Source organism: Dermacentor andersoni, chromosome 2, assembly GCF_023375885.2.
Source record: "Dermacentor andersoni chromosome 2, qqDerAnde1_hic_scaffold, whole genome shotgun sequence".
NCBI lineage: Eukaryota > Metazoa > Arthropoda > Arachnida > Ixodida > Ixodidae > Dermacentor > Dermacentor andersoni.
The window spans coordinates 138,980,725-139,000,990 of record NC_092815.1 but is presented as its reverse complement, the minus strand read 5'-3'; the positions used below and the strand labels follow the sequence as shown (position 1 = coordinate 139,000,990).

General features: G+C 46.0%; 2 protein-coding genes across 7 annotated transcripts in view; both read right to left on the bottom strand.

Moving 5' to 3' along the window:
* Positions 1-20,266, bottom strand: part of LOC126540663 (uncharacterized) — a 55,471-nt gene that overhangs the window by 21,528 nt on the left and 13,677 nt on the right. The window lies entirely within an intron of this gene.
* Positions 6,929-9,056, bottom strand: LOC126540664 (probable ATP-dependent RNA helicase DDX43). The gene has a single exon (XM_050187500.3). The coding sequence runs from the start codon at positions 9,048-9,050 to the stop codon at positions 7,113-7,115; it is 1,938 nt and encodes a 645-aa protein (XP_050043457.1). The 5' UTR covers positions 9,051-9,056; the 3' UTR covers positions 6,929-7,112.

The following is a 20,266-nucleotide window of genomic DNA, read 5'->3' as shown; positions in this document are numbered from 1 at the left end:
TACACAACCAAGCAAAAGGAGGTAACAAAATGCTCATCAGTGATCCTCAACTCACCACCACTGCATACCATTGCACTCAAAAGAAAAGGAGTGCATGTTCCCTGCTAGAACTGCCAGCATACTATCAGCTTTTAGTGATGTGATTAATCACAGCAGTTCATTATGAAACTGCAGTGCACACAACAAATGAGACACAAGGCAAAGGTAACCCACAAGCGCGAGTAATGGCACTTGTGTGTTACCTTTGCCTTGTGTCCCGTTTGTTGAGCTTCCTGCAGTTACATAATGAATAGCTACCAATTCGTGCAACTTTCAGCAATTCACTGCAGCTTGCAAATCCAGGGAACACATGGGGAATGCGGGAGATGGAAATTCAAGACAATTAGCAATGCGAGAACAAGGCGAGAGCAGGAGCCATCATTTCGACAGGTGGACTTGTCTTTTTCAAAGAGATATATACTCTTCTTGGCATAGTATATATAGGTACGATTCTTCTAAAGGGGAGAGAGGGTAAGGCGGGTGGGCGAGGAAACTCTCGAGCTTCCAAAGGAACACGAGGGGTAGCAAATGCTTCCCCTAAAGTTTTTCACCGCCACAGCTATATTAACAAGCTGAATTAGCATCCCCAGTTATTAAACACCCACACTACATGGTTGCCATGGTCACATTCTAGCAGTTTTACATAATCCAAACAAACATAACAGATCATAGAAATAAAGTCATCTTCTCAAGAGCTCCATTTGTGTAAATGCAAACACCAGACTTTTGTCCAATCGCCAATAAACAGTCACTTCCATGGTTTCACAGCTTTGTAGCAGAAGCATTGAAAATTTGTGGGAAAGAAAAAAGTACCCACATTTCTGTCACTCCCTTATACCTTAAGCTCAATGACTGCAAATGGCAGCTACGAGCTCCCAGCTTCAATGCGCATTTAGAAAATCCCACATCTAAATCTCGTGAGTTTAAAGAACATAGACAATGCTTCTGTAAAACTCCAGTGCCATTAGAACGACTGCTGGAAACTCCTGAATAATGTTGAGAGGCTTCTCGACAATTTTTAAAGGCATGTAGGTAGTATGCAAAAAGGCAGACACGCACTATCTGCAGCGCCATCCATTCACAAGAACGTCCAAGACACGTCCAGTTAGTTAGACCACCCTCCATAAGGTAACTTTACTGAGCTTTGTTTTGCTCCTGGCACTTTCATTTTTATCAGTTGATCCACATTTGCTATATAAAGCTTGCACAAAGTACGAACAGTCCAAGGAAAATGCCTGTGAAGCAAAGAGTGTGCTGCAGCTCACGTGCATCACGTCCAGCCACGGCATTTTATCAAATACTACGGTATGATGCACAAGATCAGCCCGACAGAAACCCATTAACATTGACAGCATCCTATGCATGCATCATACATGTGCTTAATTGCATAAAGCCACTGTGATTTAATTGTCATACTCGCGTACAACATTTTGTGGCAGTGAAGGACAGCTACAGGTTCGCAACTTCTACATGTGTTACTGCACTAAGCAGTCTGGCAGTTTGACATCCATGGAGGAAGAAAAAAAAAAGAACTAGGAAGGAGAATGACATCAGACAGCTAGCCATAGCAAGCCAACCTCCTCTGATGCTGCCCCGCCTTCTCTCTCAGGCCTATCTGCACGTTGACACTTGGGAAGTAGGCCCTTCATGGTTGAGGGCCTTTTTGAGGCATTCTTTGGTTCCCGATAGGTTTTCGTGAATCCCTGGTCCCAATTCACCCTCGCCACCTACACTTCTTTCTACTCTCTCTCGTACTCTCCACGCACTCGGCTAGAAACTGCTGCTTGCCTATCACGTGGTAAGGGCCTAGCTCCCATGAGCCTTTCTTTCAGTCTGTGCATTTTTGCTCTCCATGAACAAAAACTATCATCATCAATGGCTCAAACCCCGTGAGCATTCATGCTCCTGTAAGCAAGCAAAAAATGAAATGGCTCATAGCCCCGTAAGGCAGATGCTACAAGCACTTGGCAAAGGAGCAAACAGTGCTTAAATTCTCTATACTCATGCATACAACATAGAGAACAGCATGTTGAAAACTGTCATCATCAATGGCTCATACCCCTGTGCGAGCAATGGCTCATACACCCATAAGCAAGCAAAAAATGCAATGATTTATAGCTATTCACTTTGAGTGAATTAGCTGCGATGGCACTACCCCTGTTGTCATTGTCGGTGATTTCAATGTGGATGTATCGGTACTGAAAAGGGAGCGGTTTACACGTTCCATGTTGCAGACATATCCCTTGGGATGCCACATCATTCTGGCCCAACCACCCAGTAGCGTACATGCATCGATTAGACATTATCAAAGAATGTGATTGCAATTGTGGGTAAAATAATGACCACCGATCAACACAATAAATGAGTGTGTACCTTTCATCATGGTGACCACCCATCAAGACAATGTTCGAGTTCGTACCTTTGTTCAAAATTGTGTCACCTCCATGCCACATGCAAAACAGCTTCGCTGGTCAACCACCTTCACAGAGTGGAATGACTCACGATTTTATTTTTATGACAAGGCTTCGAGATTGTCATGTGATGCTCCTCCATAGCCTGTTTCGTTCCTCCTTGTTGATAGTGCTTTCTATTTCTCTGAACAGAGAGTGAATCACGACAGCTTCAGTGTGTGACGATGTTGCATTTGCCCAAGGGCAAAAAGAAAAGCAGAATAAGCATAATAAGTCAAATTTAGCACACAGCGGGGCATTTCGTCTAAATTTGCTGCTGTAAATAAGATGCTTACGTTTTCTCTTCCCCAGCTTAAATGAACGCAAATGTAGGAATTTTTCACAGGACCATTCTTAATTGTATGCACTTTGCCTCTGTAACTTCTTTCCCCTGTATTACCACAGAAAGTTGCCCATGACTACAGAATGCTCAGCTTCAATTTGCTATTCCGTCAGTTCAATCCCACGTTGGATATCCTGACATGAAAAGGAAGATGTACCTAATATGACCACAAGTATCCACCTTCTTTACTTTCCGCACATGTGCGACCTTTTACTTGATAGCTGGGATGTGGTTGCCCTCCTGGCGGTTCTTTTGTGTCTGTTTTGCATGCGTGCCTTTCTATACCATGAATTCACACAAACTTACTCAGTTTTCTGTTGTTTTAAAGACATCCTATTTCATATGCTGATACGCAATACCTGCACCGATGCTTAGAGAACCAATGTTAAAACGAACACATCTGGCCCATTTCCTAGCTCAAGGTTGCTGTTCAAATTAAAAATGTTTTACAGTGAAGCTTTTTATCATAGAGTTTCATACAATAATTACTAGAGGTAACTCCGACACTAGTGTTTATGGACGCTGCAATGGGAGCGGTTGTTCCAGCATGGAAATTACATGGATTTGCCTAAACTTCATCATTCTGGCTCCAAACGGCTTTGTAAACTCGTCATTTTCAGCAATGTACTGCGTAATAAATAATTAAAGAAGCATGATTAAAGTTGTCCAATGGCAGGATTCGAACACAGGACCTGTAGCACTGAAGCCCGATATTGAAACCATTAAGCCACGGACGCATGCATAGATAGGCGATGTGAAATGCCCTTAGGAATTTATCACGGGAATGCCAGTGCCTTGAGATGCCTGATGCGTTTCGATTTGGCCACTTCAACAAGCTCAATCGTTGCAATTAGTAGCGAATGTGCACGTTTGCAACGTCATCTGCACTTCGAAGAGTATAGATCGCTGTGAAATTTACGACAATGAAGGCATATAAAGCCCAATGTAGAAAGCCACAAGAACGTCTGAATCCACAAGCACAAAGATCAGACAAATCCATGTACTTCCCATCATTCCCATGGTGGGTCAAGGACTGCAGCGCCACAGTTCCCTCTAGTATATTGTAGGAAGTTATGCTGTTTATGGCTAGGGTTCCGTGCATTTTCCGTGTCCATCAAAATATCATTGAGTAAAAACTATCATCATCAGCAATGGCCAGTGCCATTGCTCGCACATTCGTCATCATCTTCCACAGCTGGCTCCGATGTCGCCCATCGTGTCAGCGTTCCCATACTGCCCCTCCCTCTGCGGAGGCGCTCATGGCACTGGTCCGCTGCCAGTCAGTGCAGTGATTTCGGTCTCCCAATTCTTTGCCTCACTATATCACGAAATGTAGACATGAATGAACATAAGGAACGTATAATACGAGTGAAGTATAAAAAAATGTGCGTGCGTACCTTTCGTCACAATCACCACTGATAAAGACATCGAATGTTTTCATACCTTTGCTCAAAATTTCATGTCACCTCTTTATCGTGTGCTACACAGCTTTGTTGGTCATCCACCTTCACAAAGTGGAATGGCTCACGATTTCCTTTTTTATTATTATTAAGCTACATGCCAGATATGTCAACACATTTCACTTCACATTTCAGAAGCACCACTGTCTATACCTCTTAAGGAAAAGGACAAGGAAGTTCCATCTGTCAATAGACCTTCTCACTCCTGCAAGGCAAAAAAATTTTGATACACCAAAATTTCGGTAAAGCATAATGTGCAAAAAGATTCGTGTTTGCAGATGGTTGCCTGTAAACCTGCTCCAATCGGTGTCTCCTCTCAATTTCTAAATACTTACAAGCAGCAGTTTCCCAGAATGTTGGGCAGACACTGAAGCACGTTGCACCTTTCTGGTACAAGAGTCCTGGCGCCATCCGTGGCAGCTCGATAAAAGTGCTACCGTTTGGCGAATGTACTTAGTAACTCAGCTGCAAGTAGAGACTGTCCAGCCCACCCCATTTTTTCAGTAAAGCAACAGCTTTCTTTACCTATTGTGGCCACTTTGGATGAATGGACATTTCAAACAATAACCAGTGGCACATATATCTGGTAACCGAAGTTGTCTACTAGCTCCTCTCCCTGGGTATGTGGATGAATAGACAACCTGCAGCTGGCTGCTGTCTGACCTAGCAGACAACTTGGGTCACTGGATATGTGCCCAGACAGACAACTTCGGCACTGCATGTGTGATAACTGGCATGTGGACATTCTTGGCCAATCCCTACAATGGATGTGCCAAGGTGACACAAGGAGGATGTAGCCATCAAATATATTGAAGCTACAGCACCCCATCTGCAACAGACACCTCCGTGTCCCGCCCATCCACTTAATGGACTGCAATGTATTTGCAGCACATTGCGGCAATCCTACACAGAATTACAGCAGGTGCTCAACAGTCGAAGAAAGCGGCACAACTCTCAACACAAGGCGAAAAGTCACCGAAGAATTCTGACTAGCACTATCATTTCCCACTAAAGCACATGCGCTTTGTTCGTATGTTGTGGTATGGCCCAACATGTGGTATGTTGTGCACATGTGGTGCACAACATACCACATGGCTTTCAAAATTTACACAGCTGCAATTTCTGTATAAAGCTGCTCTTGTGACAAGCATAGTTGAAACTTCACTAGGGAAAATTACACAACACAGCATTGCTTAAAATAAATGATGCAGATGTGTAGCAAAAATTGCATTAACTTATGAGCCATGAGCTGCACACACAAGACCATTCGCAAGATAATCATAAATGACAAATAATTACATCAATTTTACGAGCCCCACAGTCACAAAGGCATTGGGCGTTTTTTTTTTTTAATTGCTTCCACCTCAGGGGAAGTCCCCACTATTATGGTCATAGCACAATTTTGTAAACACGTTAAACAGGCATTTTCGATGCACAGTGGCGTATGCATTGAATTTTTCCAGAGTTCAACCAAAGCACAACATAGATGCCAACTAGAACGAAGTGAAGTGCTTGGACATGGCAGCATTTAATGGCCCTTGATTTGATCTGTACTCAAGCATGCTTGCACATGCCTGTGTAACAGAGATCAATACGCAAAAAGCCGACCTCACCTCCCAGAAATTCCAAGTGCAACTGCTTTTTCCCAGAGGGTCACAGCTGTAGCGGCAACGAAAATGTGCATTAGAGCTAAATCCAGTTCACTTTTTTGCTCATTTTTATGCAGACTCTGTATATGTGGCTAGCTACAACCAACTGACCCTGCTTCAATGCAACATTGATGTGTTTAAAGCACAATGCCAACACTTCAGAGTCATGGCAACATCAGAGGTTGGAGATTTCCCGATAAAAATTTTTATAAGCATGCACATACACAAGTGTGGCAGAGCATGGCAATTTGCAACAGCGCATGCACAATGAAAGTGCAGCATGGGCATTTTGAATGAAGGAAATGAAATGTGCAGCAATTTCAGGGTCAAAAAGAAGCAACATGCAATAATTGCTTAAGGCAGTAACAAACACCTTTAGTCACATCATTAAAAGTATGCCAATGGCACCAACAGCTACTTGTTGGCAAAAAGAGAAAAACTACTTTTTCCAAATCAGCAGATATTGTTGTAAAATAGAAAGCAAAAATGCACCTTTAGTTTTGCAGAATGCATTCACTGATGGGCTAGTCAGTGCAAATTTACAAGGCTTACGGCGAACACGATGACACAAGGCAGCAACAGGACAAGACGCCTTGTCCCATCTCCTTGTGTAGTGCTTGCACTAAGCCTTCTTATGAACCTACAGTTGTATCATGCTAGCTTACAATGTCTCACTGCCACATTAATTGCATGTGATGGATGCCTGGGTATTCATGGCTCATACCGCCTTGGCATAAGTTTGCCCAACATGCCTCATGAGGTGTCTCAATTCCTAGCCAACAGTGCCTTTTGAACAGACCTTACCTTCATTTAACACTGCTTTTTCTCTCCTCCATGCACCAAGAAACAGAATGCGCTAACAAAGCGCATGCAACATGCAAAGTGGCACCTAGAGGTGCGAATGCCGGTAGGCTATGTTGCACATGTCTAGACGAGGAGGGCAATGTGCTCTCTTGGCTTCATGCTCAGCATAAGCAAAGATGCATGCAGGGTTATCAACGGTTTATTCACTTGCCAACAAGTCATAAAAGAACTTTTCCCAAAAAACAACATAGCAAATGATAAAGTCTTTGCATGGTAGTGCGAAGACACTGCCACATGATGCTGATGAACATTTAAACACTGGTGATTCAGATAACCTTGACGACAGCATATCACAGCTACGGTCTCCTCACCAACGATTGCGATGGCCACCACCCCAACTGCCACCGCCGCCGCCTCCTCCTCTCCGGGAACCCCCGCCTCGGCCACCGCGGTCCATGCCAAAGCTACGCTCTTCCTCGGCACGGCGTTCCTTCCAAGCATCAAAGCGCTCAGCCATTGAATAGAGCTCAGTGGGGACATCTTGGCTGGCTTCCTCCAAGATGCTGATAAGCTCGCGAGCCTGCCTCCAGTTGCCACGAGTTATAAGCGTGATAGCTGTGCCTGTACGCCCAGCTCGACCCGTGCGACCCACGCGATGGACATACTCTTCCACGTTGCGAGGGAAGTCGTAGTTGAAGATGTGTGTCACATCTTTGATGTCCAACCCTCGTGCGGCAACGTCAGTGGCAATCAAGATGCGCACCTTGCCATCCCGTAGATCGTCGAGTGCTTGCTCACGGTCGCACTGCTCTCTCGATCCGTGGATGGAATCGCAGTTGATGCCAGCCAGGACAAAGTCGCTTGCCAGGTGGTCCACAGTGGCCTTCCTGTCGACAAAGACGATCACTTTGTCTTCGGGCTGCATGGAGTCGAAGAAGGCCAGAAGCTGCTCCCTCTTCTCCTCTTCCTCGCACAGGATGACCTTCTGCGTCACTGTGTGCACTGCGGCGAGGTCCAAGGAGCCGATGAACACCTGGAATGGGTTTGTCATGTACTGCTGGGAAAGGCGACGCACACAGTCTGGCCAAGTGGCACTTGTCATGACTGTCTGCCGGTCAGGCCTTATGTCCAGCATCACCTTCCGGATCTGTATCTCAAAGCCCATGTCCAGCATGCGATCTGCTTCATCCAGGACCAAGAAAGTGACAAAGTTAAGGTCGATTATCCTGTTCATGACGAGGTCGTTCAGGCGGCCGGGCGTCGCGATGACGATTTCCACGCCAAGGTTGACGGTCTGTATCTGCTCTCGCCGACTGCCACCGCCGTAGATGCATACACACTTTATCCCTCGGTAGTGGTATTTCTTTGCTTCCCGCTCAATCTGCTGAGCAAGCTCGCGCGTCGGAGCGAGAATCAGGCACGAAGGACCTTTCCTCTCCTCTCTCGGAACAGGCTGGCTGTCGATGTGAATCAAAGCTGGTAGCAGGAATGCCAGAGTCTTCCCTGTACCTGTCTGTGCGATTCCAATGAGGTCTTGACCTTGCAGAAGGATTGGCCAGGCCTGGCTCTGTATTGGAGACGGCTTCGTGAACTTGTTTTTGTAGATCTCGTCCAAGATTTCTGGATAGTTTGAAAACGCCTGCTCGAAAGTCTCCACAGGGTTAGTTGCTACGTCTGGTGGCGGCTCATGTTCTGGGCCCAAGTACTTGACAACTATATTATTGTTGGCTGCCCTGAAGGACGCTGCGTCCTCTGCAGACATGGACGCAACCTGACGATCTTCAACGTAAAAATTTTTAATTATCGGTGCGAGGGAGGCCCAGCGCTTCTTCGTCTCTTCGTCGCTCTTGGCAAGCAGCTTGGCCCAGTCAAGCAAAGGCGGCGGTTCTTCGCTTTTGCTGGTGCATGCTGGCTCTTCCGGCGGATGGACAATCGCGTCGATGAGCTCGCGAGCTTTGCGACGCGCCTCTTCAGAGCCCGAGAGTTCGATCTTGGTTTCAAAGTAATCTCCGTCGTCTTTCTTGATCCAGATGTGCGCACCACTTGAATCCTGAAGCTCGCGGATCCGGGAACCACCTCTGCCGATGATCCTGGCAACATCCTTGACTGGCACCGTGATCACTTCAGAATCCGGGCGAGGCGCATTGGGTCGTTCATAGTTACACCGGCCACGGCCCCTACCAGACGCTGCGCCGAGGTTGCCTCCTTCGCCGTAACGCCTGGGTCCTGAAGTCGGCTGCGAAGGCGGAGGAACGTATTCTTCCTCAATCCACTCGTAATCTCCATTCTTCGAAGCGGCGTCCATAACAGGGGATACAGCGTTCTCTAGACGAACGACGGTCGTGGTGCGAGGTTCGTCAGATGTGTGCCTCGTGGGCAATGGCCGCTGCCAGCAAGGTACGGTAGGCCCACTCAATATAAGACAGACCTGGTGACAACGAAATGTTTCCAGGAAAAAAAAAATTTTCTCAACAACAGCGAGCAGGTAGACACAGACGCATTCGCATAAATGAGTGGAACGTGGTTGCACGAGAGCGCCATCCGGCGCAGCACGTGCTGAGAGTGCGGGTCCGCGCCGACAAAAGGCCACGAAGAAAAAGAGGTATTCATCCGCCCGTCTAATCACCTTCGTCAGTACCTTATACGTAACATGTACGCAATCATGCAGCGGACGGACTACTTTCAACACGACGACAGGTGCCTAAAGAATGGATAGTAGACCAATTTCATTGACATCAATTCACAAAATATGGGCACACCATGTATAAGCACTTGCAGTTGTGCGCGCCGCCACCAATATCTGTTCCCCAGCTCTAAATCGAAACATAAATGAAAGAGATTAGTTTATTTGCGTACGACAGGTGGCGTTACAATTCTTTATTTGCAATTTCTTTTTTTTTTCTTTCTTTTTGAAACAAATTGTCACACATGCGACAATTTGTTTCGCAACGTAGACGTTGGGTCCGCTTGCCGTTTCGCGGCTCGCATGCTCGTCTGCTACGCTGTGCGCGTCTCGAAGTGAAATAAATCATGATTCAACCTGAGGTTTCTTTCCTAATTCGTTCCGGCTACCACAGCCTCCTCCTCGAGATCGAGTATTGTGACGGAGTATCTTGTATCTTGGGTAAGGACTTTAATCTTGGGTGACTCGATCGAGCGTCCACTACCGGCCAGCCATTTCTCACGAACGGTCGTGAGCCGTTCAGCGTTTATTCTTCGTTGCACCATAGGTGTTGGACTCGTTGAGGCAGTTTCCTGTAAGTATACATGTGCAAAATTGACGTTAAAATAAACATGTCGAAATGTGGCATGAGCACGCAAGGAATGGATGCGCTTACTTTTGTGCTTCGTAGCCTCCGCGAAACTGTCGCCTGACGTGTGCCCTGCGGCGTTTTCCTCTCGCCTTGTGGGCGTGCATGAACTTGCACTCCAATGTATCCCAGTTAACAGCTTTTAGTGTTCGATCTTCACATACACGCCACAGTCAAGTAGTAGTGTTGCCGCAGGAGTTTGCAATTGGCGCGCAGATGCATTTATTTTGTTTGCTTGCTCGTTGCGTTGTACGATGACGCCTGTCCCTGCATATGTGCATCCTTCTGTTCTGTTCGCAGTTCGAATAGCCGTTGGTAAATGTAGAAGTCCACGTAGACATGAAGCGGACTGTTGCAAGCGGTCGTAGCATTCGAAATAGATCTATAAACAATATATTTCTGTCCGGCTGTACCGGCGTGCGTCGACTGCCCGGGAAATTTAAAACTGCCACTTGTCTTTAGCGTGATCGATCAATATGTTGCGGTTTTACCAAGTGCTTTGCGTATCGTATTGTAATACGTTCTTTCTTTGAAAGTGTTCTACGCTTAAAAATAAAATCGGGGGTCTTACGTGCGCATGGGTCGAAACCACGACCTGATCATGAGACTTGCCGTAGTGAAGGGAGATTTTGACCACCTGGTGTTTTTTTAGCGGGCACCTAAATCAAAGTGCAATGCAGCGGTGGCGTAGAGGTAGAACACCCGCCTCGCGTGCAAGAGGTCCGTGGTTCGAATCCCGGTGCCGCGCAATTTCCCACCGGACTAAAAAAAAAAAATCCGCGTGTTGATAAAATTGCATAAACAGGCCTGGAGTGTGGCCTGATCCCGGTGACCAGAACCGGTAACGCACTCCCTCACCAGAGCAGGATTGGCCACCCCGGCACCGTGGGCCACGGGAGCGCGTGCCCCACGGTGCTATTAGCGACGCCTACCGATGCGAACGCGAAGTTCTGCACATGCGCAGCATTTTTGCGGCGTTGCTATTTTACCATCGCGCGCATTGCATCATCGCAGCGCGCCGTCGTCGTCTGCTATATTTTGCCTCGGCTGCTATCGTCCGGCTTACCGCGATCTGCCAGTTACGATCAATGAAACAAGAGCTGGCTAGGTCTGTGCGGCTGTACCGGCCTTCGATTTACTTTTAGCTTAGACTTTGCGTGTCTTCTATACCAAATAAGCGCCCATTGAATTACGTTTTAAAACAATGTTACTACGTTACACCATCTCTTTCCTGCTTCTGAAGCTACCACCGTTCGTTCTTTGTCACTTCGTCCTTATTTAAGAGCGTTCGCGTGGGTTCCAGCTTTCGCCCTGCTTGCCGCAACAATTACTAACAACAAAACGTGTAAATAGCTAAATGGAGTCAGCACTCTAGGAAAGGATCCTGGACTACCGCTTTGATGATTAACACATCTTTATCCTCCCTCGTATCCTCTTCATCTTCATCCTGCGTCGTATCGCGGATGCCTCCTTCATGCTTAAAAGCCTGAATTATTCTATTCACGGTCTTCAATGGCCTGTTAACCGATGTTCCGATTTGACGTTGGGTGCACCCCTTATATGCAAGATGCACAGTTTCACGCCTCTGCTCCTCGGGAAACCTAGCCATGGCAGTATGCCGTCACCTGTGGAACGTTCAGAAACACCGTCTCCATTTATATATTATTTGCTCATAGCATGCTGGGTGGTGGCGTGATCTCTAATCATAAAACGTGCGGCAGCCGGCGCGCAACATAGCAGACGACGAAGGCGCTTTCCGATGACGCGATGCGCGCGGTGGTAAAATATTCAAGCCGCAAACGCACTGCGCATGTGCAGAACTTCACGTTCGCGTCGGCAGGCGTCGCTGATAGCACAGGGCGGCACGCGCTCCCGTGTTTACGCTAAGCGTGCTCACGACTGTACTTGGCCACAACCTCCTATACGAACACAACATGACCGGAGCAGTTGGAGGAGTATGGGAGAGGCCTTTGCCCTGCAGTGAAATGCGGCCGCTGGGGCCAGGATCCAACCCGCGTCCTCGGATGCAGTGGCGCAAAGCCATATCGCAGAACCACGACCTACTGGAACTCCAGACCTGCACAGATATCGGGCTTCTATGGGAGCCACTTGCGCCCACTCTCATTCAACCGTTGGCCGTTGGTGTCGCTTTTATAACCTGTTCGTCTGTCGTACAGATTAGGAGAAAAGGTTGTTGAGCAACGACTACCGGGTTTAATGTATGCAGACGATATTGTACTTTTAGCAGATGGCCAGGAAGATTTGCAAACTCTGGTTAATTACTGTGGGGAAGAAGGAAACAGTTTAGGTTTCAGTTTTAGTGCAGCTAAGTCCGGTGGGATGTTTTTCAACGATACAACTGATTAGGAGCTTACAATACAAGGCCATGAAATACCCCGTGTGGCCGAATACAAATATCTCGGGGTATGGATTAACAAAGGGCAGATGTACACGGAAAAGCACGAACAGTCTCTCATAGCAAAAGGGCGAAGAGATGCCGGGATAATGAAACATAAGGCATTGTGGGGGTACAACAGGTATGAGGTACTGAGAGGTATTTGGAAGGGAGTAATGGTGCTGGGGCTTACTTTCGGGAATGCGGTCCTGTGTTTAAGGGCAGAGGTTCAGTCGAGACTAGAAGTAAATCAGAGAGCTGTAGGAAGGTTAGCACTAGGTGCCCACGGGAAAACCACAAACGAAGCAGTACAGGAAGATATGGGCTGGGCATCGTTCGAAGCACTGGAAGCTCAGAGTAAAATCCTATACGAAAAACGTCTGAGGAAATTGGACGATAACAGGTGGGCAGCTAAGGTGTTTAAATACCTATACAGAAAGAGCATTGACTCACAATGGCAGAAAAGAACTAGGAAGCTAACCAGTAAGTATGCAAGACACGAGGACGAAGAAAGACAGAGCATTAAACGACAGGTTAAAAACGCGGAAGGTAAAAATTGGATAAATTCAATGGAAAAGAAGCATAGTGTGGAACTATATCGATACTGTAAACAGCAGATCAGGAAGGAAGCGTTTTATGATAACTCAAGAGGCAGTGCCCTACTCTTTGAAGCTAGATCAGGATGTCTTAGAACGCGGACCTATAAAAAGAAATTTAACGAAGAAGAAGACACATGTACTGTGTGTGGTAAATATGTAGAAACAATGGAACACCTCATACTAAAATGTGATGGTATCAAGCCCGATGTCGATGCGGCCACAGTCACCCTTCCTGAGGCCCTAGGGTTCAGAGATAATTATAGTCAGATAAGTCAATATGCAGTGGAAGTTAGCAAAAGGCAATTGGAGGATCGGTGGCTCAAAAGCAGAGAGGTGACATAAGGTCAAAAGGGTAGGAAGACATATTTAAAGAAAATAGAGAAATTCAATAACACACAACACAGATAAAAATAAAAGGCAAAATAAAAATCTGAGCATGGTGGCAACTGCCATCGCCCCGTGTCAAAGGGGACGCTCCTACCTTCCATCCATCCATCCATCCGTCTTGTTTAACCTAGGTAGGGCATTAGGCAGTATAATAGCAAGAGCTTGGTGGCGCAACCCACCGCCCCGTTCTAAAGGGGACGCTCGTAACATCCATCCATCCGTCTGCTACTCTACGGTTGATTGGTGCGGCATTGTAATTAGTACGGCGGCTGTTGTGTTGTGACGAACTGCTTGCCTAGTTGGTGATTTTTGCGAACACAGTGACGGAGATGTCTCAAGGCGTTGATCGGTTACTTGGCTCCAAAATTGACTGCCCGAACCTGAAAAATGGCGGTGCACGCAGTCCACTTCTCTCTAAAATAGCCTTAAATAGCCACTCCTATTTTCTTTTTCAGGCAGTAGGAAACTGCACAGATCTTGCACATTATTATAAGTCACATTGTTTATAGAGTTTGTAAAGTACACAACAGATTCATTGTATACATTGTAAAGTTCACTTCTGCGCTCTTTAGAAACTGGGTACCACCATAACATTCGACAACAGCACGATTACCACTGATTTTAACTATTAAAAGTTATCCATGAATGCATCGAGAGTTCAAAAAGAGAATTACGCATACAGCTTCACTATGTATGTTTCTTTCGCACAACCGTTATGCTGCCGCCGTACCACGCAGAAAAACTAGCTTTGCAGTTTGAAAAGAATTCTGAGTTTGAAAAGGCCTGCAGTGCAGCACGTTTTAAAGCACTGGGATCGCTTTTGCAAGCTTTTTACTGTGCTAGACATCCAACAAGATTAAAAACAAGCTATGCTCACCTTTCCTTGAAGCAGACTATATCAATGTATTGCACGTATCGGGCACAGAACTTACTTGTGAATACTTTTACTAGATCATCTGCCTTTCACTAAGGCACGCAGCAGTAAATACTAATGTCATCTATGACATTAGGCTATTTGTAACCAACTTAAGAAACCGAGGTTATCCTATGAATCTTTTAAAACAATTTTTCCAGTCTCTAACAGTAGCTAGGAGAGGGAAATTTATGTTGTCTAGCATTGCAGCTGCCACTAACCTTTCTTGCACCGCTCCTCTTCCTCTGATTTCACTATTCAAATGCAGCGCGTTCGCAAATTTTTGTTTTCTTTCTGTATTTGTGAATTTATTCATTTGCAACCGATACAAGCACTTTGTGCCTGCCGAAATGGCAGCATGTGCGAAGCAGATCACAGAGGCAAACAGTGAACAGGTTACAACTAGCGCCACTGTGCTCGTGCGCTCTGTCCCTGGCAGCAAAAGGGGCGAATTAGACCAGGCATGCTGGAGCAGGGAGGTCTATGCAGGTCTGGAGTTATCGTGCACAGAACACCTATGGGCTCCTGACACTGCTCAGGCGACACGTCGGATGGATGGATAGATGCACGGATGCTATGAGCGTCCCCTTTGGAATAGGCCAGTGGTTGCGCCACCAAGTTCTTGTTATTATATTGCCTGATGTCCTACCTATGTTAAAAAAAAGAAAAAAACCTCACAAAGAATACCCACCGCCAACTTTCTGAACCCCTCCGTTGTTTCCCATTTCTCTGCTTTTCTTTCACTAGTCTTCCTATCACCTCTTACTAATCTCCTACTGTGAACATGTTTACTTTCCCCCTGCTCTCGCTGAACCCAAGGACCTAAGGACGCCAGAGTTGTCTAAATCGACCGCTGGGCAGATATTTTCGCATTCTAATAAAACATGCTCCATAATTTCTCTAGCTTTACTGCAGCAAGCACATGCTTCTTTTTCCTTCAAAAGGTTTGTTGAACTGCGCGAACAAATGATCACTGAAAGAGCAGACAAGGACAGGTGCAGTCCTTGTCTGCTCTCTCTGTGATCATTTGTTTGTGCAGTTAAACTCACCCAACAACAAGTTCTTCTAAACTTTATTTCTTCTTCCTTGTATCTCGCTTTATAAGTTTGTGTTCTAAGGTATCCTGGGCTCGCTTCAAAAAGTAATGAGCTTCCCTTTGAGTTATCATAAATTGTTTCTTTCCTGATTTCGTTTTTCCTCTTAAGTAGTTACTCATGTCAGGTTTCTTTTCCATTGCCGCCACCCTTGAGATTATCACAGCCTCTCTACTTTCAGCTTGACATTCTTTGTTGCTGCGTTTCTCACCATACAGGCCGCATACTTGCTGGTGAGCTTCCTAGTTCTTTTCCTCCACTGTGAATCAATGCTATTCCTGTACAAATACCTGAACACTCTCCTAGCCCATTTACTTTCTTCCATATTCCTCACTCATTCTTAATAATTAATTTTACTGTAAGCTTCCCTCACTTCAAAACTTGTCCAGCCCATATTACCATGCACAGCTTCATTTGTAGCCTTTCCGTGAGAGCCCCATGCGAGGCGTCCCACAGGTTTTTCCTGGGACCCCAAGAACGACTGCATCATGCGCCACTTCTGCAGCTTCTTCTGCAGCCGCTTCTACAACCTGCAGCTCTTCAAAAAGCTTGCAGTGAGTAAGACGGTCGGCTTGATAAAGGCTAGATAGAGGCTTGATAAACTAGAAAAGAGCAAAAATGAAGACTTGTGGCGATGTTATATTGAAGTTCTCGCATCAGCTTGCCACGCTGTCATGTATTTTGAGAGCCTCGGCATGAGCCAAGTTAATTTTTTATTGATAATGATGGGCTACATTGCGTTATAAGGAGTCTGAACTTGGCAAGTGTCAAAAAATTTTAACTTGCCACAGTGGCGCAAATAAGAAAAAGTACTTTGATACCCATTATGTCAAACTGACGTACCGGCACAGGGGCTAATTTCAGCACGACATTTGAAAAATGGAAAAATGGAACTTCGATCTTCATTTTTCCTTGTAACTATCAATATATTATGTACCGTGAAATTAGCAAAAATAGAGTTCTGAAACAATGCTTTAGTCAATCGAAACAGATTTAGTGTGTCTCTTTAGTGTCCCTTTAACATAAAAAGAAAGTGATATATTATGGTTGATATATTGTTATTGTAGTGCCCACAGAAGGAGACACCATGAGCTACAAACCAAGCAATTCACAGCTTAGTATATGCTGGTTTCAGACGTCAACAGAAGAATGCTTCAAAGTAATTAAATATATTCAGCCGTAAGCATAGGGCATTAAGGAACATGCCACATGTTTTATCATTAAATGAGGGCCCACACTTACTCCATCTCAACTGGCACAGAAACCAAACTTTAAAAGAATCTTGAGTATAATGTCCCAAAAACACTTATCTGATTATCAGTTCTCTGCCTGAACAAGAAACTTGTCGAGCTGCTCTGCAAAGTAAATGGTAAATATAATTGTGACCACTACGGCTGTGTTTGCACATGCGAAATAAATTGGGAAGACCCTTTGTGCTGCACGGAACTTGTGCGGTATGCCTGCAATTGGTTTGTAATTGTAAAGCTTGTGGGAACTGATGCTCATTCAGGCGGTGGGCACAGAAGCAGCAGCGACATCACAGCCCGGAACAAGGCAGAAGTGGAAGACAGTACTGGCCGCGGACAGTACTGTCTCCTGGGCTCGGGCCCAAGATATCTCCACATTGATGCCCAATGGGACACACCATCCAGCTTCAGAATTAATCCACAAGGCCTCCAGCGCAAAGCTGTTGGGACATCTGCTAGGGACATGGCCACAGACACTCGAGCATGGTGCGTTGCGAATCGCCAACAGCAGCAGCTGCTGCTACATTCAAGGTATTCGCGTGTCTCTTACGCAGGCCAGAGGGTGCTGCCATCTGCAGAATCACAAGGAACCACTGCTCTCCATAGACAATGGAGTTTGTTCTGCAGCTAATGCCTAACTACTTTTATTTCTTTTTGAAATGGCCAACGTGGCGAGTGCACCAAAAATCTCCCAACTCAGCTTGGCATCACATTGAAAACGTCTACTATATTTACGCATTTATTTTGTATTAGCTGGCAGAAAATTGGGAATTTGCAATTTTTGTTTAATTTCAGAAAACAACACTACTCAAAAAATAAATAAAGCAAATAGTTTACATCAGATAAGTGTCAATATTGAGATTATGAAATTAAACATGCACTTGAAACTGAAGAAATGCATGCTTTGAACATGTAGAAAGACTGTAACAATATGTATAGGCATACACACAGTGCATGCAGAGCCGCATGCTGCGTACATGACATACATAGCCATGTGGGTACAAGAGTAGATTATCTGCATTTTTAAGGGAAGTTGTTTGGAAGGAGGAAACATTGAAGAAGAAGAAAGAGATAAGCCAGAAATAATAGGCAACTAGGCGAGGCAGAATAGTCTTATGTGGTGTTTTAAAAGAGCTTTCGTAAGAAAATTAAAGCATAAGTTTATGCTAATCTCACACTGTCTGCTAGCACAGTCGACCTCGATGGCAAAGTATTTCTAAACCAGTTACAGTGAGCGCTACGCAGGTGTATCTGCGAAACATTTTGTGCACCTCTCAAGGATGACGTCTTTCATGCATAGTGCACCCTAAGTCATTAAGCTTTGCTAAGGGCACCCTCCTACAAATTTCTATTTTTGGCTAGCACTGTTCCATTCATCTAAAGGCGCTTGGTGCCTTTTTGCTTTTTTGACAATTACTAATTGTTTGCCATATCATGCCCCCCCTTTTCCACTGCCCAGCTGCTACCCCCGAGCGCTGCACCCAAGGCAGTTCCCCCCTGCTGATGCCACAGTTGCTATTGGCTGGTAGCTCAATCAAGAAAGGTGTTTGGATTAGTGCTCTTCTTCTTACTATTACTGTGTATATTTATTGACGCATTTTATTAAACAGCCTGAAGGAAGAGAAAATCTTCATTAGGATTTCGATAAGAATTGTGTACTTCCGGAAGTACAACTGCTATGCCATCCTCGGCTGCCGTATGCCAACGCTCTGCCACACCCGCACATGTGGGAATGAAAATTTGGCCACGCTGCTTATCAGTGTCGTAGCCATCGGCTCTCGCTAATTTCGATTAGTTTTGGACACTCAACTAGCCTCAAACCACACAATACTTAAGGTCAGAACATACATACGCTTGCCAGCGCACGATCAGTTCTGGCCACTCCTTGCTAGATGCCTTTGCAGACTTCATTTCGTATTGAGCTATTGATGGCACTTCAAAATGTGCAATTTGGGTGAGGCTACTATCCGTTGTTCGAGCTGGTGCAGGACAAAGCCGGTACATACCATGTAGCACGACCAGATTGGAGCACATGAGCGCAAACACGCACTCCAACCCTGTCGTGCAGATAATAAACATTGCGCTATACTAGCTGTACGCACTGTAGTTGCATGTAGCTGCATCTGCAGCATGGCATACGTACCGCGGCCGCTGCAGCCCACTCGCTGAGATTGGTACGACTCGCTGAGGACAACCGCGTACAGTGAAATCTCGATATAACAAACTTCATGGTACGCCTGCAAATTGTTCGTTATTCTGAAAGGTTATTATAGTGAAATCCCCAAAATTAATAATTTCGCCCATCGACCCCTCAGTTCTCACCATATGAGCTATCCCCGAAAACGTCGCTGTTGGCTCTTGGCCCGTGCTGTTGCTATTTTCCATAGATTCCGCCATCACGCACCATGGCTCAAGCAAAAAGATGCTGATGCCGAGAAAAACATGACAAAGAAGCAGCTCCATGTCGCCTATAAAGCGTTACGCTTTCTTCTTTTTTCCACATTCCTTGCCGTGGACACTGCAGCTGCCTTGCTTGAGGTGGATACCAACTATTCCAAAATGCGTGTAAACAACACCGTCCAGAAAGTGTGACTGTGTGGCAGCACTGCGTGCACAGAAGTTACATTTCTCCGTGCGCGTAGCTGGGACGACCGAAGAAAAGGATGAGAGAAGGAGAGAGAGAGAGAGAGAGAAACTTTATTGCTGCTATCAAGGGGTTTAGCGGTGAGCCGTCTTGCGCTTGCTGCCTGGCTCTTCAGCACGGGTGTGCCCCTATTCCAGGGCTCCACTGAGCCTGGCCACTTCGCACGCGTGCTGCACCATTGCCCTTTGGGCGGTGAGCTCGCTGCTGGTGAGCAGGCCCTCCCATTGCTCCGCACTCGGGTTTTTATGTTTATGGAATGTGTAGTTGTGCTTACATTCCCATGTTATGTGGTAAAGAGTTGGTATTTCTCCGCACCATGGGCAGGAGTTTCTGTATTGTGTCTGGTACATTTTACTTAGTATGTGTAGATTATAGAAAGTTCCGGTTTGTAGCCTTCTCCAGTCGGCTGCTTCCTGTTGTGTAAGTAGTGTGTGTGGCGGAGGATATTTGATTCTCTGCCCTTTATAGTAGTTTAATATTTCCGCACACGTCGGCTCCACCGTTGTAGGGTTCTCGAGAGGCTCTATCTGTCCAGCTCGGTATGTGATCTCGCGAACTAGACTGTCTGCTCTCACGTTCCCTTCTATCCCGGTATGGGCCGGTATCCAGAAAATTTTGTGTTTAACTTTATTTCCGAGGGTTCCTGCTCCGAGGAGGATTCGCAGGGCCTCTTTACAGATTCTCCCCTGCATGTAATGCCTGCATGCAGCTTTGGAGTCTGTTAATATGGTTAGTGATCTGTTACTTCGGTAGCCTTCGGTCGCTGCAAGCGCTATGGCGACCTCTTCCCCCTCCGCTACCGTGCAATTCCTTATGGTTGCGCAGCTGATTGTCTCTCCCATGTAGTCTACTACAGCCGTAGCTACTCTGTGTGTTCTAGTGTGCTTGTCCCACGGGTATAGCCCTGCATCCGTGTACACCGTGTTTTCCT

Bases quoted from the DNA above. Each gene is read 5' to 3' on its own strand.
- LOC126540664 (XM_050187500.3), bottom strand. From the start codon at position 9,050: ATGGACGCCGCTTCGAAGAATGGAGATTACGAGTGGATTGAGGAAGAA.